The sequence below is a fragment of the Geotrypetes seraphini genome, chromosome 16, assembly GCF_902459505.1.
Source record: "Geotrypetes seraphini chromosome 16, aGeoSer1.1, whole genome shotgun sequence".
Lineage (NCBI taxonomy): Eukaryota > Metazoa > Chordata > Amphibia > Gymnophiona > Dermophiidae > Geotrypetes > Geotrypetes seraphini.
Window position 1 is genome coordinate 38,675,345 of NC_047099.1, and position 27,091 is coordinate 38,702,435.

Sequence of the window (27,091 nt, forward strand, 5' to 3'; positions counted from 1 at the left end):
TTTTTTTTTTTTCCCCCCCCTAAGAGGAAGAGCCCTAACCTCTTTAGTCTTTTCTCATAGGAGAGGAGTTCTATCCCCTTTATCAAGTTTTATTTTAGTTCGATGAATTGCTTATTTAGTTTTAGTTAAGCGAGGTACAAAATTGATAAATATAAACATATTTAGACATACAATTTAAAATTTAAAATAATAGGTTAGACAAATAGACTTACAGACCGACTACACAAGGTAAGAGGGAACGGAGAACTACAATTCAGTGTTTTAAAGTACAGAGAACCATGTATGGAGAAAACAATAGGGAGGGAAAGTGCAATCAAAGAAGAAAACTAACAAAGTTTAAACATAAGTTAAAGATTAAAAGCATCTTTAACCCTTTCAGGACCATAAGGATCGTAGGCCAATTTTTGTGGTTTTGACGACATTTTTATGGTAAAAAGGGCTTGCAGATGCCAAAAAATTGATTTTTTTTGTGAAATATCATTATTTTAAAAAAAAAAAAAAAAAAAAATCAAACTTCTGGCTTATGGACAGTGTGGCAAGTGAATCTTCTCGTCAATCTGGCAACGACGCTAATGAATGAATGTCGGAACCAGTTTGTTTACATAAAGGCAGTATCCTATGGAATCCGTACATATCAAATTTAGAACTGTAGACTATCCCAATCAAAATTTATAGGATTTTAAAGTTATGGGACAAATATGTCCCTTGCAGTGTTCCCTCTAAGCGGGCGGGTGTTGTGAGCAAACTTTTTTCACTGTGAGCTAAAAATATCGGGCGCCAGCAAGTTATGAGCCAAATAAATATGTTGCTTTCTACCACAGAACTTCCTTACGTTTGTATGGAATCTATCCCCTTTCAACTTTAGAGAGTGCCCTCTCGTTCTCCCTGCCTTAGCTACTAAGTCTATTCCCTTCAGTACCTTGAATGTTTCTATCATGTCCCCTCTCAATCTCCTCTGCTCAAGGGAGAAGAGGCCCAGTTTCTCTAATCTTTCGCTGTACGGCAACTCCTCCAGCCCCTTAACCATTTTAGTTGCTCTTCTCTGGATCCTTTCGAGTAGTACCGTGTCCTTCTTAAAGTACCAGTGCTGGACGCAGTACTCCAGGTGAGGGCGTACCATGGCCCGGTACAGCAGCATGATAACCTTCTCTGTCTCTTCAGTCCAGCATCTGCCCCTTCCATTCACTGTCTGTCTTTCCCTGCCATCTCTCCTCCTGCCCCCCCCCCACCCTCCAATTTGGTCTAGCATCCATCATCTTCCTTCTGTTCCCCTCATGGTCTGGCATCTCTATCCTTCCCTCCCCCCTGTGGTTTTTAGCATATCTCTCTTCTCATTTCCTCCACTCAGATCTGATCATTCTCTGCTCTCTTCCCTTTTCTTCTCTGGTCTTCCTTCTCTATTTTCTGCCTCCATCTAAATTAAATTCTTTCTTACTATTTAGTCCCGTTTCCCTCTTTTCACTGTGTCTACACACAGCTTGTCACCCCTTTCCCTCACCCCTCCATTATCTTACTATTTTCTTCCCCCTTTATTTATCTCCTCCTTCCATCCAGTATGTGTTCTTTCCCCACTTCCATTCAGCATCTGCTCTCCCCTCTCAACTGACATCCATCTGCCTTCTGCTCTCTCTCCCTTCTTCTCACTTCCATCATCTGTCCCCTTCTCTCTCTCTCTCATCTCCTCCATTCCATCATCTGCCCCTTCTCTCTCTCCCCCCCCCAACTTCCATCATCTGCCCCCCTTCCCCTCACCTTTGTGGGTCACTTTCTTTCCCCTGAGGGTGGCTCATGTCACAGGGGAAGCTTTGGCCGAGCAGAACCGCTTGATTGACAGTGGAACTTACTTGATTGATGTCGATGCTGGGGCCCGTTGCCGTTTGAAGGAAAAAAAAAAAGGTGGAAAAAAGGAACCTGTAAGGCGAGAGGAAGGGAAACCTCCAGGATAGCTGCTTTTTGCCCTCCTTCAGCGGCCCAAGAGTTCAGACCAGCAGCGGCAGCTCTGTATGCTTTTAACTTCGGCACAGAGCTGCCCCTAATCAATAGTTTAGCGCGGTTTCATGAGGCAGCCTCGGGGCCTTTGATAGCCGGCCCGCTTCGATGATGCGATGTGGGCCGGCCTAGCAAAGGCCCCGAGGCTGCCTTATGAAACCGCGCTAAACTATTGATTAGGGGCAGCTCTGTGCCGAAGTTAAAAACATACAGAGCTGCCGCTGCTGGTCTGGAGGTGCGGAGACAAGGCAGGAGGCAAACGCGGTGGAAGGCAGGAGTCCCGGCGAAGGCAGGAGTCCCGGCACAGCGACTGCAACAGGAAGTTGCAAGTCAGCTGACGCCGGCCTTTCGTTGCGGCGGGGACCGAATCCTTCGCGGACCGGCAAGATTTTGTTTGCGGACCGGCGGTTGAAGAACTGTGCTCTACAATGTGTGCGCTGTGACGAGAAACTTGTGCGCTGCCAGGTAATATTTTGTGCGCAAGCGCACACCAGCGCACCTTAGCGGGAACACTGGTCCCTTGGTCCTGAAAGGGTTAAAAAGAAAACTCTTTAAGTTACTCTAAAACGACTCAAGCCATTTTCCTCTCAAATGCTGAGGCATGGCGTTCCAAAGCTGCGGAGCCATCACCGAAAACATATCATGTCGTCAGTGGACCGGAGAGAACGTGAAGTGCTATAAGGGACAAGTAATTTATCAATTAATTGAGGTTCATTAGTGGAAAGTGTTTTGAATGCTAAAAGTAAAATTTTAAAGGTAATACGATGGTTAATTGGGAGCCAGTGAGATTTAATCAGAAAAGGTGTTATACGATCACATTTTTTACCGTTATGGATGAGTTTAACGGCAGTATTCTGAATTACTTGAAGGCGCTTTTTTCTTTTTGTGTAATACTTAGTAATAAAGACTTACAGTAGTCGAGTTTTGCAATAAAAGAATGGATTCATATATTTTGCAATTTTTAGCTCCAGAAACTTAGAAATTGAGCGAATCATTCGCAGTCTAAAAAAGCAGGATTGGGTTGCGCTTCTTTGAGCCTTAATTCCACTATATCTTTTTGGAGATTCGGCATCCTGAACTGTGCACAATATTCAAGGCCAGGATGCACCATAGAGCGATACAGAGGCTTAATATGCTGCTTCTTATATAAACAACCCTTTCCTAATCATTCCTAGCATCCTGGTTTGCTTTTTTTTTGCCACAGCCACACACTGGGAAGATTTCAGCATAGCATCTACAATGACACCCAGATCTTTTCCTTGGGTGCTAACTCCTAAGGTGGATCCTAGCATAAGGGAACTATGATTTGGATTATTCTTCCCAATGTGCATTACTTATATTTATAAAAGTACACTTCCCCCTCCGTATTTGCGGGTTCCGTATCTACGGTTTCAATTATTTGCGATTTTCTGCCAAAAAATCATTCATTTTTTGGGCTATTAAGCCTTGTGAGCCCCCCCTTAAGCCTTACCTGGTGGTCTAGCAGGTTTTTGAGCAGGAGCGATCTTCCCACACTCCTGCCCGAAAACCCGCTAGACCACCAGGTAAGGCTTAAGGGGGGGGGCTCGCAGGGCTTAAAATAGCCAGGGGGAAGCAGGGGTTAGGGGCAGAACCGGCCCGAATATTATTCACGGTTTTTTAATATTCACGGGCCGGCTCTGCCCCTAACCACCATGGATACAGAGGGAGAAGTGTACTCTAAAGGTTTTTGTTATACAACATTGCTTAGGCTGGGGGGGGGGGGGCGGTTGGGAACTATATTGAATATCATTTTACATAAAGAAGAAAATCCCTTTATAAACAGATAAAAACTCGATCAAATTCCACCAGGGTGGGAAAAAGGGTAGGATAGGGAGAGCTTTTGAACTCACCAAAGCCTGGTCCTTTGGTGTCTTATTAACACCATCACCTGTGAGAAAATAAAAATATAAAACGCTTAACAGAACTTATTCATCCTATGACACATAGAATTAATTTTGTATTAGAAGCACAGTAACTGCCCCTTCCATGCCTCACACAAGTACAGTGAGTTCACCAGCTCTCCTCCAAGGCCTGTTTCTCCAGGGATTAGGGTTAAGCAGGCCAGAAATATTCATTCTACAGTTCCCCCTCCATATTTGCGGTGATTGGGAATGACCAGACCAGCGAATACGGAAAAACCGCAAATCATTTTCTCATGTTTGTGGTTTTTATCATATTCTCAATGGTTTTAACAGAAAACCACGAATAACATGAGAAAGTTTAAAAGGTTGGGGGAGGAGGCCAGAAACGCTGACTATCTGAAGCTGCCAGAGGACAGATTGCGTTTGCAAAATGCCTACTGTATTTTGGGGGGGGGGGAGGAGCCAGCACACTAAAAATCGCGAATAATCGAAGTCATGATTGCTGAAACCGCGAATAGGGAGAGGGAACTGTATTTATTTTCCTATGTTGGAAATGGGATTTTCTTTCTGCTTCAAACAAGAGTTTTTACAGTTATTTATAATCCGTCTATCCATAAATCTAAGCGGGATATAATAAGCACGTACAAATTCTAAAAACAAAACAGACAAGTACAAAGCAACAGAAAACAGACAATTTTAACTCACAGTTACATGACTAGCACCAAGAGCGCGCTCAAATAAAACCATTTTCACACCCTTTCTAAACTGAGTAGTGTCAACAATGTGAACCCCCCTATTTGAGCTGTAACATATGCAATTAACAAAGGGGAAAAAGACCAGCAAAATTTCAGATTTATCAGTCATTAAGGGTTTAAAACGGTGTCTTTCAAACTGTGTGCCAAGGTATAGTGGTGTGCCCTGAGAAACTCCAGATTTTTACTTTAATTTTATAAATTCCCTTCATAAGTGTGCACTGGAGTAGTTGACATGGTCGTAGTGTACGCAGCAGTCTGTCAATGATATGAGCGTCTGTGTGCGTAAGAATAAAACTGCCCAGATAAGCATCGTTCTTTGACATGATTGGTCCTTGAAAACTAATGGCAAGTAATTTTAGTTTGATTTTTTTATGCAGTAGCTATCCTAACATGCGCAACAAAGCAATCGAGGCTTTGTTACCGTTTGGATCTTATCTACGAACTTGCTTTCTTTTTTTTTTAATTTTAATTTCTGCAAGAGCTGAAAATACGACGGCATATGGTAGATGATGAAATGCATGTTGGCTTGTCAACTATCGAGCCACGTTTTAATTTGCCCTCAAAAAACAAGCACATCATCGCACTGATTAGCAATTCTATTCGATCTACTTTAGTTTCGCCGTTGTTACAATTACCCATACATAGCTTAAAGAACTTCAAATAAATAACTGTCAGATTAAATTTTTGGTTGGTTTTGCAGTTTTATAATTTCAATTATAATGTGCCACGAAAAACATTTGCTCCGTTTAGGGCTCCTTTTACTAAGCTGCGCTAGCGTTTTTTAACACGCACTGCATTACCGCACGGCGAGACACTAACGCCAGCATTGAGCTGGCATTAGTTCTTGGCATGTAGCATGCGCTAAAAAAGCTAGCACAACTTAGTAAAAGGAGCCCTTAGTGTGCCAGAGTTAAAAATGTTTGAGAGACACTGGTTTAAAACATCATAGGATCTTTAACTTGCAAAAAAGGCACAGATAGCCCCGCAATCCAGGAAAGACCTAAGAACATAAGAATTTGCCGCTGCTGGGTCCGACCTGTGGTCCGTCGTGCCCAGCAGACCGCTCCCGCGGTGGCCCCCAGGTCAAAGACCAGTGCCCTGAAACCAGCCCTACCTGCTTATGTTCCGGTTCAACAGGAACCCATCCAACTTTGTCTTAAATCCCTGGAGGATGTTTTCCCCTATAACAAGCTTGAAATCCAAAGAAGCAGGAGAAGCTACTGCCTCTCCCACCCAAAATACATTTACAAAAAAAAAATTAGCTTGTGATCTAAATGAATACACAAAACACAACTCAAGTGCATCCAACCTGAACCAACACTGAGAATGTCATCGTCTTCCTCTTCATCAAAGATTTCTATCACCTCTGTGGTCTTGTGAGCAGGGTCTTCATCCTCCGAACTACTCTCTTTATATTTCAGGCCCAGCTTGTTGTACAGATCTTTCACAAGCATCTCACAGTCATCGACAGCACTGCAAAGAGAGGAGCATTTAGAGGTGTGGCTCTTTATTCTTTTTCCTGTTCAGACTCTGGTTCCCCCCCCCCTTCCTCATTCTCTCCCTGATCATCTCGGGGAATATTTAACCACTGAGAGGGCCATGGTCTCAGAAACCAGGGCTGCAGACTGTGACCCTGACCTAAGGCAAATTCTCACTCAAAGAAACACTTCCAAGTGGCAACAAATGCTACACGCGAGGAACTGCTGCCACCAACACAGGCGAGTACCACATTCACTACATTAGTCATCGGTGTTTCTCAAAAGGAAAAAAAAGTCTTCAGACTGTTCAAAATGCAGCCATCAAACTTATAACAAATGCAAAGTATGATCACAATTTCCTTTTTACAAAAAGCACATTGGCTCCCGATCGCCCATAGAATCTCCTTCAAGATCATATTAACAACATTCAAAACCCAATTATCTAAAGAGCCCCAATTTATACATAAATCTTCTAATTCCTTACACCCTAGCACGTACAGTGTGTTCAATTGACCAACATCTATTGACGGTCCCATCATTATAATATAGGTACACAGACAAAATATTTTTCAGACCTGGAATGCCAAGGGAAAATAAACATAGATCATTTCAAAAGTAACCTAAAATGCTTTCTTTTTAAGGATACCTACAACTGCTAAAATTTCCTTACCTCCTTTTTAACTGACTTTTTTTTCCTTCTTTTTCTCTTCTCATTCCTGTTGTATTTACCTTATTTGTTTCTTTCCTTTTATAAAGATTGTATTTCTCCCTTGTGACCAGTCAGGCTCTGGGCCTGCCATGGTCCCTGTTAAATCAAGGAGAAAGGGTGGCAAGAAGCCCCAAAAGGGGATTTCCAAGGCCAGCTCCCAGTCAGACCAGCTTGATGATGGCACAGACCCAGAAAGGGGGGGGGGAGGGGGACAGGGAAACCCTACCCAGGCACATACAGCAGGCCTAGAAACTGATTTATTGTTGATAATGCAGTGGTGAGAACGAGTAACCCTACCAATAGACAAGTGTAACGCTCATATTTGGAACTCTGGGAATACTTCAGACTGTTTTCTTTTTTTTTTCCTGGAAAATTAATTAAGTGGTAGTAATATCCGACTATTTGTAACTCCTTCTCTATTAATAGTGGACTAACCTACAATAGAAACATATAAATTTTCTTTGTATCTTAAGAAATTATTTCTTGTAATACTGTTATTTTCTTATTTTTTTTAATATATATATCTTTATTCATTTTTAATCATTCCACAAGTGTACAATTTAATATCATACATATTCTTGAAAACATCACTTGTAAGTCTATCAAGAAAAACGACAATTGTATATATATAAACCCATAACCCACCCCCTTCCCATTATTATTAATAGTATACACAATAAAATAAGAACCCTTCTCCCTCCCTATTATTCATGGTGTGTATTTCAATAAAATAACTGGTGTTATTTTCAATATGATTTGTGATCATAAAAAACTGAAATTCAATAAAGAATAAATGACAAAAATTTTTTTATTCAACTTTAACAAATCTGAAAGGAGCTCCAAGGGACACGATGGCTTCGCCGATCCCCTTTCCTGACCTCAAGAAGTTTTAGCCACACTTATTGCTTCTGCCTATAGCCAACTAAAAAGCAAAACCAGCAGTTTAAATGGTCCAATTTAAAAAATTTCCTGTCTTAAAGCAGATGAAAGGTAAACTCTGCGCATTAATACAGCTTTAGATTTTCTAAGAAATTCTGCAAACTACAAAATGTTTACATAACCCTGTATTTGGGTAATAATCTTCCTAACAAGCTGTTTACTAATAAAACAAAACAGATGTCAATTATCATATAAGGAAAAATAATAATAAATTAACATTAATCATTATGATAATTGACAGAATGGGGGGATGGGTGGGTTATGATAATTTAATATATATGTGCATAATTTAATTGATTAATATACATAGGAATTATATTATTCATGTATAGATATGAGATGGGGGTGGGATATAAATCTTTTAGGTATATATTGTTATGGAATTATCAAGTGATAATGTAATATGTTGTGTTCATATTTTAATGTACACTTGATGTATATGTTAAAGTGAATAAAGATTTGGAAAAAAAAAAAAACCCCAAAACAAAACAGATGACCATCCACGGTAGAGTGCATATTCAGATTAAAAGTGCACAGCAGTCCGTTTTGGCAAATGTTTCCGGCCAACCCACCTGGAAGCACTGTCAAATAACTTATCAACGTGGGCCACTTCAGCTTCCTTCTCCTGCACCCAGCTTTCAAGCTTCACCAGCTGGGCTTTCCGCTGCTTGACACACTCGATCTTATCGACTTCCTCATCGATGAATTGCCGCAGCTCCTCCAGGGAAATCCCCAGCTCTTGGACAACTGCTTCTTGAAGCTCCATAAGTTCTTGGGAATCCATTCCTGCCAGGCCTGAAAGAAACCATAAGAAAGTAATAGCTAGGCCACTCTAAAATAAATACTTGATTCGATATGCATATCCCCATTTATTTTCAAGCTCTGAATTCCACTTCTCCATTTTTCCTATTATTTCAGTTATGATGCTCCAAATAACAGCAATAGAAGAAATGTTATTTTTAACCCATGCTTCAAGAGCATCATAATTGGAGTATTTCTAGGAAATCATAAGGAATGCAAATTTTAGTTGCATGCACGAGCCTGCTTCCTGAAATATGCAAACTTCGCTCGTGCATATCTATTGCTGAAAGTATAACCAGAGGGTCTGAATGAGGTTGAGATCACTCATACTCCCTTAAATGCTGTTGGTGATATACATTTATTAACTACTTTTTCATGAAGAGATTCACCAAAGCAGTTTACTGAATAATAATCAAGTATAGTAAAACCTTGGTTTGCGAGCATAATTTTTTCCGAAAACATGTTGGGTGATCCAAAACACGCGTATATGAAAGCGAATTCCCCCACAGGAAATAATGGAAACTCAAAGTTTTGGGGTTGTGGCACAAATCGTCTAATACAAAATACTTTACGTACTTGTAATTGCAAGACTTTGCTTGATTAGAAGAGTCACTACACGCCTGCAGCGTCGGAGACAGAAGAACGTGTATACTGTATGTAGTGGTATTGCATGACTTTGCTGGGTGAGAACAGTCATTACACTCCCGCAGTGTCAGAAGAACGTGTATACTGTATGATGTGACGCGTGTATACTGTATGAAGTGGTATTGCAGGCCTTTGCTGGGTGAGAAGTCACTACACGCCCGCAGTGTCTGAAGAACATTTATACTGCATGATGTGACGCATGTATACTTATGTAGTGGTATTGCACGACTTTGCTTTGTGAGAAGTCACTACACGCCCGCAGGGTCGGAGAAGAACGTGCATATTGTATGATGTGATGCGTGTATACTGTATGTAGTGGTATTGCATGACTTTGCTGGGTGAGAAGTCACTACATGCCCGCAGGGTTGGAGACAGAACGTGTATATTGTATGATTTGACATGTGTATGCTGTATGTAGTGGTATTGCACGACTTTGCTGGGTGACAAGTCATTACATGCCCTCAGCGTCAGAGAAGAACGTGTATATTGTATGTAGTGGTATCGCATGACTTTGCTGGGGGAGAGCAGTCACTACACGCCTGCAGTGTCAGAAGAATGTGTATACTGTATGATTTGACTCATGTATACTGTATATAGTGGTATTGCACGACTTTGCTGCATGAGAACAGTCACTACACGCCCGCAGTGTCGGAGAAGAACGTGTATACTGTATGATGTGACGCGTGTATACTGTATGTAGTGGTATGGCATGACTTTGCTGGGGGAGAACAGTCACTACACGCCTGCAGTGTCGGAGAAGAACGTGTATACTGTATGATGTGACGCGTGTATACTATATGTAGTGGTATGGCATGACTTTGCTGGGGGAGAGCAGTCACTACACCCGCAGGGTCGGAGACACAAAAACGTGTATACTGTATGATTTGACGCATGTATACTGTATGTAGTGGTATTGCACGACTTTGCTGTGTGAGAACAGTCACTACACGCCTGCAGTGTCAGAGAAGAACGTGTATACTGTATGATGTGACGCGTGTATACTGTATGTAGTGGTATGGCATGACTTTGCTGGGGGAGAACAGTCACTACACGCCTGCAGTGTCGGAGAAGAACGTGTATACTGTATGATGTGACGCGTGTATACTATATGTAGTGGTATGGCATGACTTTGCTTGGGGAGAGCAGTCACTACACCCGCAGGGTCGGAGACACAAAAACGTGTATACTGTATGATTTGACGCATGTATACTGTATGTAGTGGTATTGCACAACTTTGCTGCGTGAGAACAGTCACTACACGCCCGCAGTGTCGGAGAAGAACGTGTATACTGTATGATGTGGCGCGTGTATACTGTATGTAGTGGTATGTCATGACTTTGCTGGGGGAGAGCAGTCACTACACCTGCAGGGTTGGAGACACAAAAACATGTATACTGTATGATGTGACGCGTGTATAATGTATGATTTGACATGTGTATGCTGTATGTAGTGGTATTGCACGACTTTGCTGGTGAAGAGCAGTCACTACACGCCCGCAGTGTCGGAGAAGAATGTGTATACTGTATGATGTGACGCGTGTATACTGTATGTAGTGGTATGGCATGACTTTGCTGGGGGAGAACAGTCACTACACGCCTGCAGTGTCGGAGAAGAACGTGTATACTGTATGATGTGATGCGTGTATACTGTATGTAGTGGTATGGCATGACTTTGCTGGGGGAGAACAGTCACTACACGCCTGCAGTGTCGGAGGAGAACGTGTATACTGTATGATGTGATGCGTGTATACTGTATGTAGTGGTATGGCATGACTTTGCTGGGGGAGAGCAGTCACTACACCCGCAGGGTCTGAGACACAAAAACATGTATAATGTATGATGTGACGTGTGTATACTGTATGTAGTGGTATGGCATGACTTTGCTGGGTGAGAAGTCACTACATGCCCGCAGGGTTGGAGACAGAACGTGTATATTGTATGATTTGACGCGTGTATTGCTGTATGTAGTGGTATTGCACGACTTTGCTGGGTGACAAGTCATTACATGCCCTCAGCGTCAGAGAAGAATGTGTATATTGTATGTAGTGGTATGGCACGACTTTGCTGGTGGAGAGCAGTCACTACCCTCTTGCAGCGTGAAAGACGGGACCCATCGGCTGGGTGGTGATGTGTGGACATCTTGTATGCACTCGTAGTGCAAGAGCAAAACGGAATGCAAGGTCTTCCTCTACTCTCGGTGTGTTTCTCGCCCTCCTCCCCCGTCCTAAGAACGCCCGAGCAGCCCCTTCTTCAACGGTGGGGGTGGGGGAGCTGGGCGGGGCGACGGCCCCGCGAGACCTTTCGGGAGCACTAGGCGGCCTTAGGCGAAGCCGAGCGTGGGGGGGGGGGGAGGGGAGGGGGAACGGGCGCTCGCGGGCTTCGACAGCGCAGAGCGGCCTAAACACGCCCCCACGCCCCCTCCTCACCAAGGTGGGCCGTGGCGGCCATGAAGCCGGGGGGAGGAGGACGCGGCCCGGTCCCTCGGCGGCCAAGATGGCAGCTGGCAGGAAACTCCTCCCCCCCAAACAGAGCGCGCGCCAAAGCCCCCTGCCGAGGGGGGGTGGGGGCGAGGCGCCGCGCGCGCGCCGCTAAGCACCTCCGACGGCCACCGCTCTCGCTCCGCCGCCTATATCGTCGCGCCAGGCGCGGCGTGCTCCGGTAGGATATGACGTCAGGGCGGCCGCTTACATCCGGGGGAGAGGAGGGGGGGGGGTCAGGCTTCGGGCGCGCTGCCTGCCGGGGCTTGTAGTTCCTAGCCTTCGCCGAGACGGAACCTCCCCTCTCGCGCACGACGCGGCCTTGGACGGGCAGCCAATGGGTGGCGGGCGGAAGTAGCTCAGCAGCAGGTTGCGTTGCTCGCTCGCGCGCGCGCGCGCGCTAGGCGGGGAGGGGAGGAGTTTGCGCGAGCTGCCATCTTGGCCGCAGGGAAGACCGGGATCGGGCCCGGGGCCTGGCCTCCTCCTGCCGCTGCTGGAGCGCTCGGGGGAATGGCGGCCACGGCGAATGCCGGTGAGGAAGGTCAGGGCGGGGCGCCGGGCCTCTTGTTTCCCTCGTGGGCGACGGTTCCTGCCCTCTAGAGCTTACCGTCCGCGGCGCTTTCTGGGGATAAGGACGGAACGAGGGGTGAGACACTGACCCGACCAGATGGCCTCTGGCATTGCTTCAGAGTATCAGACGATAAAAAGGGGGAACCAGGACTCAGCTGTCAAACAAATTTCGGTTAAAATCGCACAAATATAAAAAGAAATAAAATGGGGCAGGCTTAGCATGTCCTTTGTAACAAAGCCTTAGGTGTTTTATTACAAAGGACGTGATATGCCAGCCACATTGGGGCGTATCATGTCCTTTGTAACAAAGCCTTAGGTGTTTTATTACAAAGGACGTGATATGCCAGCCACATTGGGGCGTATCATGTCCTTTGTAACAAAGCCTTAGGTGTTTTATTACAAAGGACGTGATATGCCAGCCACATTGGGGCGTATCATGTCCTTTGTAACAAAGCCTTAGGTGTTTTATCGCAAAGGACGCGATAGGCCGGCCGCATTGGGGCGTATCGTGTCCTTTGTAACAAAGCCTTAGGTGTTTTATTACAAAGGACGTGATATGCCAGCCACATTGGGGCGTATCATGTCCTTTGTAACAAAGCCTTAGGTGTTTTATCGCAAAGGACGCGATATGCCGGCCGCATTGGGGCGTATCGTGTCCTTTGTAACAAAGCCTTAGGTATTTTATTACAAAGGACGTGATATGCCAGCCACATTGGGGCATATCGTGTCCTTTGTAACAAAGCCTTAGGTGTTTTATTGCAAAGGACGCCATATGCCGGCAGCATTGGGGCGTATGGTGTCCTTTGTAACAAAGCCTTAGGTATTTTATTACAAAGGACGTGATATGCCAGCCACATTGGGGCATATCGTGTCCTTTGTAACAAAGCCTTAGGTGTTTTATTACAAAGGACGTGATATGCCAGCCACATTGGGGCGTATCATGTCCTTTGTAACAAAGCCTTAGGTGTTTTATCGCAAAGGACGCGATAGGCCGGCCGCATTGGGGCGTATCGTGTCCTTTGTAACAAAGCCTTAGGTATTTTATTACAAAGGACGTGATATGCCAGCCACATTGGGGCATATCGTGTCCTTTGTAACAAAGCCTTAGGTGTTTTATCGCAAAGGACGCGATAGGCCGGCCGCATTGGGGCGTATCGTGTCCTTTGTAACAAAGCCTTAGGTATTTTATTACAAAGGACGTGATATGCCAGCCACATTGGGGCATATCGTGTCCTTTGTAACAAAGCCTTAGGTGTTTTATTACAAAGGACGTGATATGCCAGCCACATTGGGGCGTATCATGTCCTTTGTAACAAAGCCTTAGGTGTTTTATCGCAAAGGACGCGATATGCCGGCCGCATTGGGGCGTATCGTGTCCTTTGTAACAAAGCCTTAGGTATTTTATTACAAAGGACGTGATATGCCAGCCACATTGGGGCATATCGTGTCCTTTGTAACAAAGCCTTAGGTGTTTTATTACAAAGGACGTGATATGCCAGCCACATTGGGGCGTATCATGTCCTTTGTAACAAAGCCTTAGGTGTTTTATCGCAAAGGACGCGATAGGCCGGCCGCATTGGGGCGTATCGTGTCCTTTGTAACAAAGCCTTAGGTATTTTATTACAAAGGACGTGATATGCCAGCCACATTGGGGCATATCGTGTCCTTTGTAACAAAGCCTTAGGTGTTTTATCGCAAAGGACGCGATAGGCCGGCCGCATTGGGGCGTATCGTGTCCTTTGTAACAAAGCCTTAGGTATTTTATTACAAAGGACGTGATATGCCAGCCACATTGGGGCATATCGTGTCCTTTGTAACAAAGCCTTAGGTGTTTTATTACAAAGGACGTGATATGCCAGCCACATTGGGGCGTATCATGTCCTTTGTAACAAAGCCTTAGGTGTTTTATCGCAAAGGACGCGATAGGCCGGCCGCATTGGGGCGTATCGTGTCCTTTGTAACAAAGCCTTAGGTATTTTATTACAAAGGACGTGATATGCCAGCCACATTGGGGCATATCGTGTCCTTTGTAACAAAGCCTTAGGTGTTTTATCGCAAAGGACGCGATAGGCCGGCCGCATTGGGGCGTATCGTGTCCTTTGTAACAAAGCCTTAGGTATTTTATTACAAAGGACGTGATATGCCAGCCACATTGGGGCATATCGTGTCCTTTGTAACAAAGCCTTAGGTGTTTTATTACAAAGGACGTGATATGCCAGCCACATTGGGGCGTATCATGTCCTTTGTAACAAAGCCTTAGGTGTTTTATCGCAAAGGACGCGATATGCCGGCCGCATTGGGGCGTATCGTGTCCTTTGTAACAAAGCCTTAGGTATTTTATTACAAAGGACGTGATATGCCAGCCACATTGGGGCATATCGTGTCCTTTGTAACAAAGCCTTAGGTGTTTTATTACAAAGGACGTGATATGCCAGCCACATTGGGGCATATCGTGTCCTTTGTAACAAAGCCTTAGGTGTTTTATTACAAAGGACGTGATATGCCAGCCACATTGGGGCATATCGTGTCCTTTGTAACAAAGCCTTAGGTGTTTTATCGCAAAGGACGCGATAGGCCGGCCGCATTGGGGCGTATCGTGTCCTTTGTAACAAAGCCTTAGGTATTTTATTACAAAGGACGTGATATGCCAGCCACATTGGGGCATATCGTGTCCTTTGTAACAAAGCCTTAGGTGTTTTATTACAAAGGACGTGATATGCCAGCCACATTGGGGCGTATCATGTCCTTTGTAACAAAGCCTTAGGTGTTTTATCGCAAAGGACGCGATATGCCGGCCGCATTGGGGCGTATCGTGTCCTTTGTAACAAAGCCTTAGGTATTTTATTACAAAGGACGTGATATGCCAGCCACATTGGGGCATATCGTGTCCTTTGTAACAAAGCCTTAGGTGTTTTATTACAAAGGACGTGATATGCCAGCCACATTGGGGCATATCGTGTCCTTTGTAACAAAGCCTTAGGTGTTTTATTACAAAGGACGTGATATGCCAGCCACATTGGGGCATATCGTGTCCTTTGTAACAAAGCCTTAGGTATTTTATTACAAAGGACGTGATATGCCAGCCACATTGGGGCATATCGTGTCCTTTGTAACAAAGCCTTAGGTGTTTTATTACAAAGGACGTGATATGCCAGCCACATTGGGGCATATCGTGTCCTTTGTAACAAAGCCTTAGGTGTTTTATTGCAAAGGACGCTATATGCTGGCCACATTGGGGCGTATCGTGTCCTTTGTAACAAAGCCTTAGGTATTTTATTACAAAGGACGTGATATGCCAGCCACATTGGGGCATATCGTGTCCTTTGTAACAAAGCCTTTGGTGTTTTATTACAAAGGACGTGGAATGCCGGCCGCATTGGGGCGTATCATGTCCTTTGTAACAAAGCCTTAGGTGTTTTATTACAAAGGACGTGATATGCCAGCCACATTGGGGCATATCGTGTCCTTTGTAACAAAGCCTTAGGTGTTTTATCGCAAAGGACGCGATAGGCCGGCCGCATTGGGTCGTATCGTGTCCTTTGTAACAAAGCCTTAGGTGTTTTATTACAAAGGACGTGATAAGCCGGCTGCATTGGGCGTATCGTGTCCTTTGTAACAAAGCCATAGGTGTTTTATTACAAAGGACGTGATATGCCAGCCACATTGGGGCATATCGTGTCCTTTGTAACAAAGCCTTAGGTGTTTTATTACAAAGGACGTGGAATGCCGGCCGCATTGGGGCGTATCATGTCCTTTGTAACAAAGCCTTAGGTGTTTTATTACAAAGGACGTGATATGCCAGCCACATTGGGGCATATCGTGTCCTTTGTAACAAACCTTAGGTGTTTTATCGCAAAGGACGCGATAGGCCGGCCGCATTGGGGCATATCGTGTCCTTTGTAACAAAGCCTTAGGTGTTTTATTACAAAGGACGCGATATGCCGGCCACATTGGGGCGTATCGTGTCCTTTGTAACAAAGCCTTAGGTATTTTATTACAAAGGACGTGATATGCCAGCCACATTGGGGCATATCGTGTCCTTTGTAACAAAGCCTTAGGTGTTTTATTACAAAGGACGTGGAATGCCGGCCGCATTGGGGCATATCATGTCCTTTGTAACAAAGCCATAGGTATTTTATTACAAAGGACGTGATATGCCAGCCACATTGGGGCATATCGTGTCCTTTGTAACAAAGCCTTAGGTGTTTTATCGCAAAGGACGCGATATGCCGGCCACATTGGGGTGTATCGTGTCCTTTGTAACAATGCCTTAGGTGTTTTATTACAAAGGACGCGATATGCCGGCCGCATTGGGGCATATCGTGTCCTTTGTAACAAAGCCTTAGGTGTTTTATTACAAAGGACGTGATATGCCTGTTGCTATTTATATAGTTGTGCGATTTTAACTGAAATTTGTTTGGCACCTTAAATAAACGTATTCGTCCACACAGTGGTTATTCCCTTAAGAGTCCCTTGTCAGCGTTCAGCCCCCTCTGTGTGTCTGTCATAATTAGACTGTAAGCTCTTCTGAGCAGGAACCATCTCTTGCATGTCCAATGTGCGCTTGGTAGTGCTATAGAAAGAATAAATTGTTGAGGTGGGGGGGTGGTGCAGTGCAAGCGAAGGGAGTATGCAGGGTGGGAGAGACAGGGCAGTGAGGGGACATTAGTGTAGGGAGAGGATAGGGATGTTTGGGTTAAGGTCTAATGGAGTTATAGCAAAAGTTTGGAGACATGGTCTCAACTAGCTCTAGAGCAGTGGTCTCCAACTCCAACCCTTTGCAGGGCCACATTTTGGATTTGTCGGTACTTGGAGGGCCTCAGAAAAAAATAGTTAATGTCTTATTAAAGAAATGACAATTTTGCATGAGCTAAAACTCTTTAGTTTCTAAATCTTTCCTTTTGGCTAAGTCTTAATAATAATATTGTCATTTATAGCTAAAGAGACATACGATCAAGAAACGGTTTTATTTTACTTTTGGGATTATGATAAACATACCGAGGGCTTCAAAATAGGACCTGGCGGGCCGCGGGTTTAAGACCACTGATGTAGAGTTAGGGGCCCCTTTATTTTGGGCCCCTTTGTATTAGAGAATGACACGGTGACAAAATTCATCACCGTTCCCGTCCCCGCGGATAACCGCGGGAAATAATCCCATGTCATTTTCTAGTGTCTATTTCAGCCTCAGTCCTTCTACACCAGCATTCTTCAAAGCAAAGCTTGTAGGTCAGTGGTTGTGGCCATTCATACTCTGATTCTTCCCTCTCTCCTTAAAGAATGACATGAAGACCATTTCCCGCGGTTGTCCGTGGGGACGGGAACGGTGATGAATTTTGTCACCGTGCCATTCTCTACTTTGTATCCTTGGAAGATGTCAAATGGGGACCCTCCTTGAAATTGGACCAGTTGACGTGAAATTACCCAGGTTTTTACTGAGCTGAGGCCTGTTAAGTGAAAATCGTGGCCGCTCTATAAGCGAGTCTGACTCCAGTGCTCTCTGTCTTCTGCTCATCCTCTCTCATCTTACCTTCGGGCAGATCCGGGAAACTATCACAGGGCTCATCCATGGAGTCATTGCAGGGTGTACATGCATGTTATTGGGTGCCAAATGTAGGATGGATTGAGTATGCCAGTTAACTCATGCAAAAGATATGGCCACACACTCCATTAAAATGTACAGTAACAAACACATTTGCCGTAAGTATGCATGCAATGCAGAAGAGGAAACGGTGGCTTGTGACACATGCAAAATGCAAGAACTTTTTCATGACATCCAGGGCAGCATTGAAAGGCTAGTGGAGAGAAACTTGTGCTGGCTTTCCAGATTTAACTGCCAGTTTGTCGGCTTTGGCAACCAGCAGAAAGCTCTTGTAAGTTTCAAAGGCAGATGTGCGGTAACGATCTTGCACGCGTTTTTTCGTTAAAACTTGTACACTGCCTTGAGTGAATTCCCTTTAAAAAGGCACTATCTCGGTGATCAGCATCTGTTGTGCTGATTTTACTTGTACATTTCTCCCTTGGTATTCGCAGGGGATAGGGGCAGAGCTGGACTGCAAATTGAGAAAAACCACGAATATCTTCTCATCCGGCTCCGACCCACCCCCGCCTCCCTCCCTCCTTTCCCCCGGCACCCCGGCCTTACCTGGTGGTCTAACAGGCTTTCAGGGCAGGAGTGATCTTCCTACGCTCCTGTCCCTTATAGATCGCCAATAGGAAATGACAGCCGTGAGTTCCCGTAGTCTCTCGAAACGACGGGAGCTCATGGCAGCTATTTCCTATTGGCGATCTACACGGGGCAGGAGCATAGGAAGATCGCTCCTGCCCCAAAAGCCTGCTAGACCACCAGGTAAGGCTGGGATGCCGGGAGGAAGGCTGGAGAGAGGTGGGAACTATGGGGTTTTTCCATCCCCCCCAAAAAAGAATCGCGAATATGTGAAACCGCGAGTGTCGAAACCGCGAATGCGGAGGGGGAAGTGTATTCTGCTGACTGCATTTGTACCCCAACCACCCATGTACAGTCCTTCGATAATTTTTGTTAATTGCATCGAACCTCGTGGTCTATTGTGGTATACAAATCATGGGCTCCTTTTACGAAGCCGCATTAGCGGTTTAATGCGTGTAATAGCGCCCGCTAAACCACCGGCCGCGCTAGACGCTAACGCCAGCATTGAGCTGGCATTAGTTCTAGCCGCGTAGCGTGGGTTTAGCGCGCGCTAGAAAGCTGCGTGCACTAAAACCGCTAACGCGGCTTCGTTAAAAGGAGCCCAAAACGTTACGTTAAATAAATCCTAATTAAATAATTAAATAAATACTTCAGGGCATGTTCTGCGCCTAGTTATTAGCCTCGCGAACATTTCCTGCCCATAAATTTTTGCGAAGCTTGTATTTCTTTGCAGAAAACAAAACACCAGTTCTGCCGCGCTCACTTTTGCTTTAAAGCAAAACTTTTGTGGCACACTTTCCCACCCTCCCACCCCACTAATTTGCAAGTTTTTCCATGCATAAAATCTGCATATATTTAGCTTTCTCCGTGGAATGGTATTGCACTTATGATAGAACCTTCTGTGTTACGATGGTGTATTTGGGGATGGGAGGGAGAATGTGGCGGCTCCTTTTTAGTCTTGTTTAGGGTGTGGAGGTCTTAGGTTTGTTTCTTTTAGTTTCTCGTTTTGTTTATGACATGTTCTTCCTTTCGGGGCAGTGCCCTGTTGCTCAAGCATTGCAGCTTGTTAATGACAAAGGGGAAAACAATGAAATCTGGGGATATTTCTCTGTTCGCATAATTAAAAATGGCACGCAATGATCTGGTAAATGTTCTACACGAGTGCAACGCCGTACTCTCTTCATCGGGGAAGGCTTTATGAAGTCAATGCTTATTTCTCGGGTGTGAGCGGTGATAATCTTCATTTCCCTGTTCCAGGGGCCTCTCTGTGGCTACTGCCTGTTTTCATGTTTATACCGCGTTTCATCTCATTGTGTGTGCGTGTTGCAATCACAACAAGGAAAAGTTTTGTCCGAGGGCAAGAAGTGCGCAAGAGGCAGTGGATTTTTCTTGTGAGCTCATTATTTCGGTGTGTGTGGTCTTTGTGATGAGGCATGTGGGGACAGACTCAATCTGTATACTTTGGAGGAGAGGCGGGAGAGGGGGGATATGATGGAGACGTTTAAATTCCTATGTAATGTAAATGCGCACGAGTCGAGTTTCTTTCATTTGAAAGGAAACTCTGAAAGGAGAGGGCATAGGATGAAGTTAAGAGGCGATAGGCTCCGGAGTAAGCTAAGGAAATACTTTTTTACAGAAAGGGTGATAGATGCGTAGAACAGTCTTTCGGAAGGGGTGGTGGAGATGGAGACTGTGTCTGAATTCAAGAGGGCCTGGGATAGGCACGTGGGATCTCTCGGAAAGAGATAATCTAAGCGGTTCTACAATCAGGTACTCAAGCATTTTTCCCCTGTCTGTCCCGGTGGGCTCACAATCTATCTAACGTACCTGGGGCTATGGAGGATTAAGTGACTTGCCCAGGGTCACAAGGAGCAGCGTGGGGTTTGAACCCACAACTCCAGGGTGCTGAGGCTGTAGCTTCAACCACTGCACCACACACTCCTCCTCTGCGGATGGGCAGACTGGATGGGCCATTTGGCCTTTATCTGCCATCATGTTTCTCTGTTTCTATCTGGGATAGGCACGTGGGATCTCTCGGAGAGGGAAAGAGATAATGATTACTGCGGATGGGCAGACTGGATGGGCCATTTGGCCTTTATCTGCCGTCATGTTTCTCTGTTTCTATCTGGGATAGGCATGTGGGATCTCTCGGAGAGAGAAAGAGATAATGGTTACTGCGGATGGGCAGACTGGATGGGCGCTGTCATGTTTCTATGTCCAAGAGCCCCTAAAATTAAATTTTTCTCTTATTTTAAAGGAAAATACTGTACATAAGTGTCACTAATGCTCAGTTAGTGGCAAGCACCCCACATCTTGAAGTGTAATTCCGTTCCTTGTTTCTCACAGGGCTAAGCGGTGGCTTTCCACTTTTCTCTGCCTGGATAAAAATGGTAATGGTAATCTTTCTCCTCCCCGAGACCTTAATCTAAGCCTCTAAACCAGGGATCTCAAAGTCCCTCCTTGAGGGCCGCAATCCAGTCGGGTTTTCGGGATTTCCCCAATGAATATGCATTGAAAGCAGTGCGTGCACATAGATCTCATGCATATTCATTGGGGAAATCCTGAAAACCCGACTGGATTGCAGCCCTCAAGGAGGGACTTTGAGACCCCTGGTTTAACTACAGGATCAACGAAATTATAATATTATAGCCCTTCTCTCATGCTCCGCTTTCTCCGTATGCTAGTGTTAATTATATGTGAACCGAGTCGAGCTCTGTTGGGAAATGACTCGGTATATAAATCGAAGATTAGATTAGATAAGTCCATGAAGCACTGGCTACAGTAACCAATCGTAAGGCACTTATGTGCTGTGTTAATAATGGTCTTCAAGGAGGGACTTTGAGACCCCTACTTCTAAACCCTGCTACGCTAGATAGCTTGACTTGGTCTTGTGGTTATCAAAAATCCTTTCTCCAGTTTGCCCTTATTTTGCAGTCTGCTTCATGGCTTGTCCCCTAGTCCTTGTAGCTAACATCCAATTTCAGAGCCCCCTACAGTTTTTATTTCTGCGAGCGAACTGTGCAGAAGCGCTTCTGATCTGCTCTGCTTCTTTTTCTCTTCATACCTTCGCAAGAGTCTCCAGAGTGGATGTGACGGCTCGGTCTGACGCCCGCCTTTGGGGCCTCGGTGTCGCAGGCAGGCTCTTCCGTCCCACCCTAGATGTTGCCATTGCTTTGGTACGTCACCTATCATTGTGACTCCGGAATGGAAGATTAGGTTCTTACCTTTGGTAATCTTTCTGTTAATTCCCGATGGAGTCAATACGGCCCACCCTCTATCTACTCTGCTTCTCTGTATCACCCACATTTTTCTGCCTTGGTTGTTTATCCTTTCAGGCCCGAGTATCTTCCAACCAGCAGACGGGCCCTGTGGGGAATCGTTCTGTATATGTGACTACATATCTTTGCCGCTGGCTTTGTTCCAGTTCAGTGCTCTTTCCACACAACAGGCTGGTTCCGTGTTGTTGCCATTCTCTTGTCTGTTTTTCGTGTTACCTGTTTATGAATTACATTACATTAGAGATTTCTATTCTGCCATTGCCTTGCGGTTCAAGGCGGATTACAAAAGAATTACAAGAAACGTTTTGCAGGGAAGATATCTGGTAATTTCTAGAGGAGATAAAGTAGATGAGGTTGCTTTGGGGAATCGGGAAGGTATTGGGAAGTGGGAAGGAGCAAGTGGTATTAATTGCAGAACAGAATGCTGTTATGTGGTAGGTAAGTTCCCCACGTTCCAGTGATATTCATTTAGGGGACTCTGTGTTCCTTGGCTAAGTGGGACGTACGCAGGTAGGGCTGGTCTCAGGGCAATGGTCTTTGACCTAGGGGCCGCCGCGGGAGCGGACTGCTGGGCATGATGGACCACTGGTCTGACCCAGCAGCGCCAATTCTTATGTAAGAGCAGAGGAATATTGTACTGTGGCTTCTTATATGTTCTGTTTCATCACCGAATTGTTCAGTCCTCTTACTTTGCGAACCACCTAGAACTCTTTGGGTGTTGACAGTATAGAAAAATAAAGTTATTATTATTATTAAAACACTTATTGTATTGACCTTTTGTAACACCTTTTATTCTCTCCCCTCCTCAAGAGCTGTTTCTAAATTGACCGTTAAATCTTATCGGGGCCTTGACACTCAAAAACGTGTTGACAGTTAATGCTTGCATCTCTTGGAGGAACACAAGGGAATTATGGTTGTTTTTCTTTGTAGAAATGGCATCGGATATTCCGTCGCTGGGCACTGCAGTTGCCTCTGGGAATCCTGGAGCTGGTGGGCAGGCTGGAGGAACCCTGATCCAGAGACCAAACAAGAGGCGGCCAGAGTAAGTCCAGCTCAGCATATACATAGGACTTTTAGGCTCCATGCGGAGAATTGTAGAGGATTTTCCAGGTTATGATCTGAGCATTAAGGGTGTTATTTAGACTGGCGTGTTGCTTCCTTTGGTGCAAAATTGGTATGTCAATTTTAGCCTGGACACTCGGTGGTATCGGTTCATTTACTTGGGATCTCTTTCAATTCACAGGCTTGACTTTGACGATGACGATGATGAGGGGAATAGTAAATTTCTGCGGTAAGTTACTGCACGTGAAGCACGTTCTACTCCCACTTCATACCGAGCCACTGGAATCGATTGCCCCCACAGATTAGATCCCTTAAAGGACTCCTCAACTTTAGGAAAGCAATAAAAACACACCTGTTCACCCAACTCCCTCGCCCACGAGCGATAGATTACAAAGAAATGTCTGTTGATACAGGATCCTTGGTATGTGTTGTGTTAGGATAAAAACTTGTATTGAAAAATCTTGCACTGTAACTATGACATATTTAACCTGTAAACTGTATATTATGAATATTGCTATTAGATCCCCAGTATGTGTCAAGTTAGGATAACAACTTGTACCGGAAAAAAAACTTGTACTGTAGCTATGGCAAATTGTAACCTGTTAACTGTATTTCCAGTGCAATAGGTGAGACATTCTAGGCAGACGGGTTATATCCCTATAGCCGCATGCTGCAGAAAGAATCCATCCCGGATTTTTCACTCTGCCTCAGCTGTACTTCACTGGGTTCTCTAGCTCCACCTGCAGTTCTTCCTTCCGCACGCATGGCTTATGTTTATTAAAAACTTTATATACCGCATAACAGCCTGAAAAGGATCCAAGCGGGAGTGTTTGTTCTGTTCTCCCCATGTTATTATTTTATTCAGTGTAATTTTGTCCCTTTTTCAGGAATTCTGCTGTTTGGAGCGATTTCACAGATCTGCCTGCTTGAGAACACACAGACTTTGGTCTGTAGCTGACAGGCCGATCCCCCTGGGGGCCCGTTAGCCAACCTGCATAGTTTTCTCTGGAGTTCAGGGCAGGGAAGAATTTGTATATATGTTACTGTCGAGTTACTTCTTGAGCAGAACAGTTTGTTTAAGCCTGTTGCTGCAGATGCCTCTATTTCACATGTACTGGGTGACTCTTGGTGCTTGGGTACTTACTGTAGTTGGAGCTAGAGAACCCAGTGAAGTACAGCAGAGGCAGAGTGAAAAATCCAGAGTGGATTCCTTCTGCAGCATGTGGCTATGGGGATATAATCCATCTATCTAGAATGTCTCACTTATCCACTGGAAAAGAGCTTACCAGGGTAAGCACATAATCTCTTTATTATTCATGTTAACCTTTGGGGAGGAAGGGATAGGAAACAAATGAATTAAATAAATACCACATAAGACAAAAAGGGAGGGTTACATTTCTTTCTTTCGTTCAGTAAGTGTTCACAGCATTAGTTTCAAGTTAATATTTGTACCAAAGGAAAATGTACTGGTTTCCCTTGACGGAACACAGGATTTGAATTGGCCAGTGCAGGAATGACCTCTATCAATCCAGCACAAATTTTTCCGTGATTACCAATCTCTGTTCTTAATCTGTCTCTTACCCACTTTATTTTTTTTAAGAGTCTGGGAAAAATGCATTCTCAGCTTTAATGCATTCTCAGCTTTTAAGGATGTCTTGAGGATTTCCTAGGCTGTAATTTTAGCTAGCTGGCGTCATTCAGTAGCATCGGGACCAATTTGTTCCTGGGCTACATTTACCCACACAGTCCTAGTCACTGTACATTGGGGAGGAGGGGGAGTGATCCAGCTTTATCGGTAGTGGCCAGTTTTCTTTATGATTTCATGGTATTTTCTGTTTGCTTTTTTGTCGTTTCTTCTACTCCAGGTGTGAAGACGACCAACTGCCCAACGATAAGGAGAGATTTGCCAGGTAAAGATTTCTGGTGTGGCTGATGCCCCAAAAGCAGCTGTCGCGATCAGCTTCCAGTCTGTCTCATGCTCCCAGTACAGCTGCCTACCTTGCACTCCAAGCCCACCAGATCTTGAACCGGTGTGCCTTTTTAAATGATTTTCTCTCACTGACCAAGGGACACCTACAGACTTGCTTGTGTCTTAGAAACATAGAAAGATGACGGCAGAAAAGGGCTATAGCCCATCAAGTCTGTCCACTCTACTGTCCCACCCCATTAAGTCAGAGTGCTGCTCGACCCACGTGGATGTCCCATTTCCATAGCAAAGCAGCAGATGAATCCAGACTAGTGGGTATAGCTCACATCGACCAGCAGGTGGAGATAGAGAACTGATTAACCGTTGGCCTTAAAGCCTGGTGTTCTTTCTGTTGATTCAGTTTTGCTCTATCTCCCAGCAGGGACTGAGCTAGCCCACTAGCTCTTGGATTCTAGCTGCTACCGGAGATTTTGGTGTTCGGTTGGACTGCCTCTGTTGAGACTCAGTCTCTTCAGTAGGACAGGGGTGCCTGGCTGATTGGTGCCGGCTTTAGGAGTTATACCTGGGCCCTCCCAGGTCCCTGCTCCACCCTCCCCTCCGTGTGATTGAGGGGTTCTTGGTCCTGCAGGGGTCTGCTGTCTCCATTCCAGTAAAAAAAAAAAAAAAAAAAAAAACAGTCGACTTCCTGTCTAGTGCTGGGCTTTACAGACGTTGTATTTTGCCTTCAGTACACTTACCAGCTGTATCCTGGCGTCTGAGAGCGCGGGACCAAAGTGGTGAGTGTTTTCCCTGCCTCGGGGCTTGAGTAGCGCGTTCCCGACTGTAGGGGTGGTTGGGGGCGGAGTCGGGAGTCGGCGGCGTTTGCCGCGTGTAAAAAAAAAAAAAAAACAGCCGCGCTGAAAACGCGGCATGGCAGCGGAGGCCGGTCAGAGGTGTTCGCGCTGTGGAGCGCGCAGGACACCGTCGGGCCTTTGCTCGGCCGAGTGTGAGCTGGCTCTGGCTGAAGGGGCTTTGTTGCAGGCGTGTGAAATAGCGATTTCCCGGGTCGCAGAGGCACGGGACACTTCCCCGGCTCGCAAAGGTGAGTCAGAGCGGCGAGGCTCTTCCGGAGCAGGGGGAAGTTCAGCGGCGGTGGGGGAGGCGGGAGCAATGGCGGAAGTCGCGGCCCCGCTCCCCGGCCCGGAGCAGGGCGTTTCGGCGGCCCTTCAGTGGGGTTCTTTTTCGCCGGAATTTGTAATGTTGAGGCACAGGGCATTTTTGTTACAGGGGGCGCAGTCCGCCCCGCCGGTGCCAGTGATCAAGGTGTCCCTTCCGGTGCCCTCAACGTCGGCGGTGGTGCCTGAGGAGACAGGCAAACCTGCTGAGGGCACGGTGGGGTCGCCAGCAAGGGCGCTGAGCGCAAAGAAGCGCAGGCTCGTGGCCGTGGAGGCCGAGGATACTCTGCCTAGATCCCCTTTGTCTCTTCCAGACTCGTTGGAGGAGGGGGAGGTCCTGGATTGGGATGCAGGGGATCCCCCGGGTCAAGAAGGGGATGACCCGGCCGCGCTTAGGTTATTTCATAGGGAAGAATTGTCTTCCTTGATATCAAAGGCTTTACAGGGGCTGAATATTTCTCAGGCTGATACGGTCGTAGCAGGTAATCCCCTGATGGCGGGCACACGGAGACCTCCGAAGTCTTTTCCGGTGCATGAAGCCATGCAGGAGCTGATCTCGGCGCAATGGGATACGCCGGAAGCCAGTTTAAGGGTGGCAAAGGCCATGCGGCTTTTGTATCCGGTTGACCCGGCTGAACTGGATAAGTTTAGATTGCCCCGGGTGGATGCTTTGGTGGCCGCGGTAACCAAACGGACTACCTTACCGGTGGAGGGGGGAGTGACGTTGAAGGATGCGCAGGATAGGAAGATTGAATCTTCCTTAAAGATGTCCTTTGAGGTCGCGGCACTGACCTTACAGGCCGCCATATGCAGTTCTTATGCGGCACGAGCTTGTCTGCAGTGGTCGCAAGTGGTGTCAGATAATTTAACGGAGTCTGGTGGTCCTGTCCATGCGGAGCTGGCAGATTTGGAGTCCGGCTTGGCTTATTTGGCAGACTCTTTATATGATATTGTTAGGGCGTCGGCAAAGCAGATGTCTCTTTCAGTGGTATCGCGCAGATCCCTATGGCTACGGCATTGGGCGGCCGATGCTGCTTCCAAGCTTCGGCTGGTACGGCTCCCGTTTAAAGGAGGTTTCTTGTTTGGAGATGAGTTAGATAAACTGGTGAAAGATTTTGGGGATACCAAAACTCAGCGTTTACCGGAGGATAGGGCTAGGCCCCCGGTAAGGCCCTCAGCAGCGAGACCGCGCTTCAGGGATGTGCGGAGATCCAGGTCTGGTAAGCCTTTCTTCAGATCGGCTGCTGCTGCGTCCTCTGCTT

At 45.8% G+C, this 27,091-nt stretch overlaps 2 protein-coding genes across 10 annotated transcripts in view; one reads left to right on the forward strand and one right to left on the reverse strand.

Annotated features, from left to right (window-relative positions):
• Positions 1-11,871, reverse strand: part of SETDB1 (SET domain bifurcated histone lysine methyltransferase 1) — a 37,264-nt gene extending 25,393 nt beyond the window's left edge. The window contains exons 1-4 of one of the 5 annotated variants that reach the window (XM_033923808.1): positions 11,795-11,871; positions 8,326-8,548; positions 5,937-6,100; positions 3,861-3,898 (exon numbers count right to left, since the gene is read on the reverse strand). In XM_033923808.1, the coding sequence (XP_033779699.1) occupies positions 3,861-3,898; positions 5,937-6,100; positions 8,326-8,537 (414 nt within the window). In that variant the 5' untranslated portion in view covers positions 8,538-8,548; positions 11,795-11,871. Of the gene's footprint in view, positions 1-3,860; positions 3,899-5,936; positions 6,101-8,325; positions 8,549-8,943; positions 9,055-9,130; positions 11,560-11,624 lie in introns of those variants that run through there. The other 4 variants (XM_033923806.1, XM_033923807.1, XM_033923803.1 and 1 more) reach the window with 4 other exon arrangements.
• A 175-nt stretch (positions 11,872-12,046) lies between these two features.
• Positions 12,047-27,091, forward strand: part of ARNT (aryl hydrocarbon receptor nuclear translocator) — a 46,107-nt gene continuing 31,062 nt past the window's right edge. The window contains exons 1-4 of one of the 5 annotated variants that reach the window (XM_033923810.1): positions 12,047-12,207; positions 22,617-22,728; positions 22,930-22,977; positions 24,614-24,658. In XM_033923810.1, coding sequence (XP_033779701.1) covers positions 12,186-12,207; positions 22,617-22,728; positions 22,930-22,977; positions 24,614-24,658 — 227 coding nt within the window. In that variant the 5' untranslated portion in view covers positions 12,047-12,185. Of the gene's footprint in view, positions 12,322-22,616; positions 22,729-22,929; positions 22,978-24,613; positions 24,659-27,091 lie in introns of all 5 variants that reach the window. The other 4 variants (XR_004537216.1, XM_033923812.1, XM_033923809.1 and 1 more) reach the window with 4 other exon arrangements.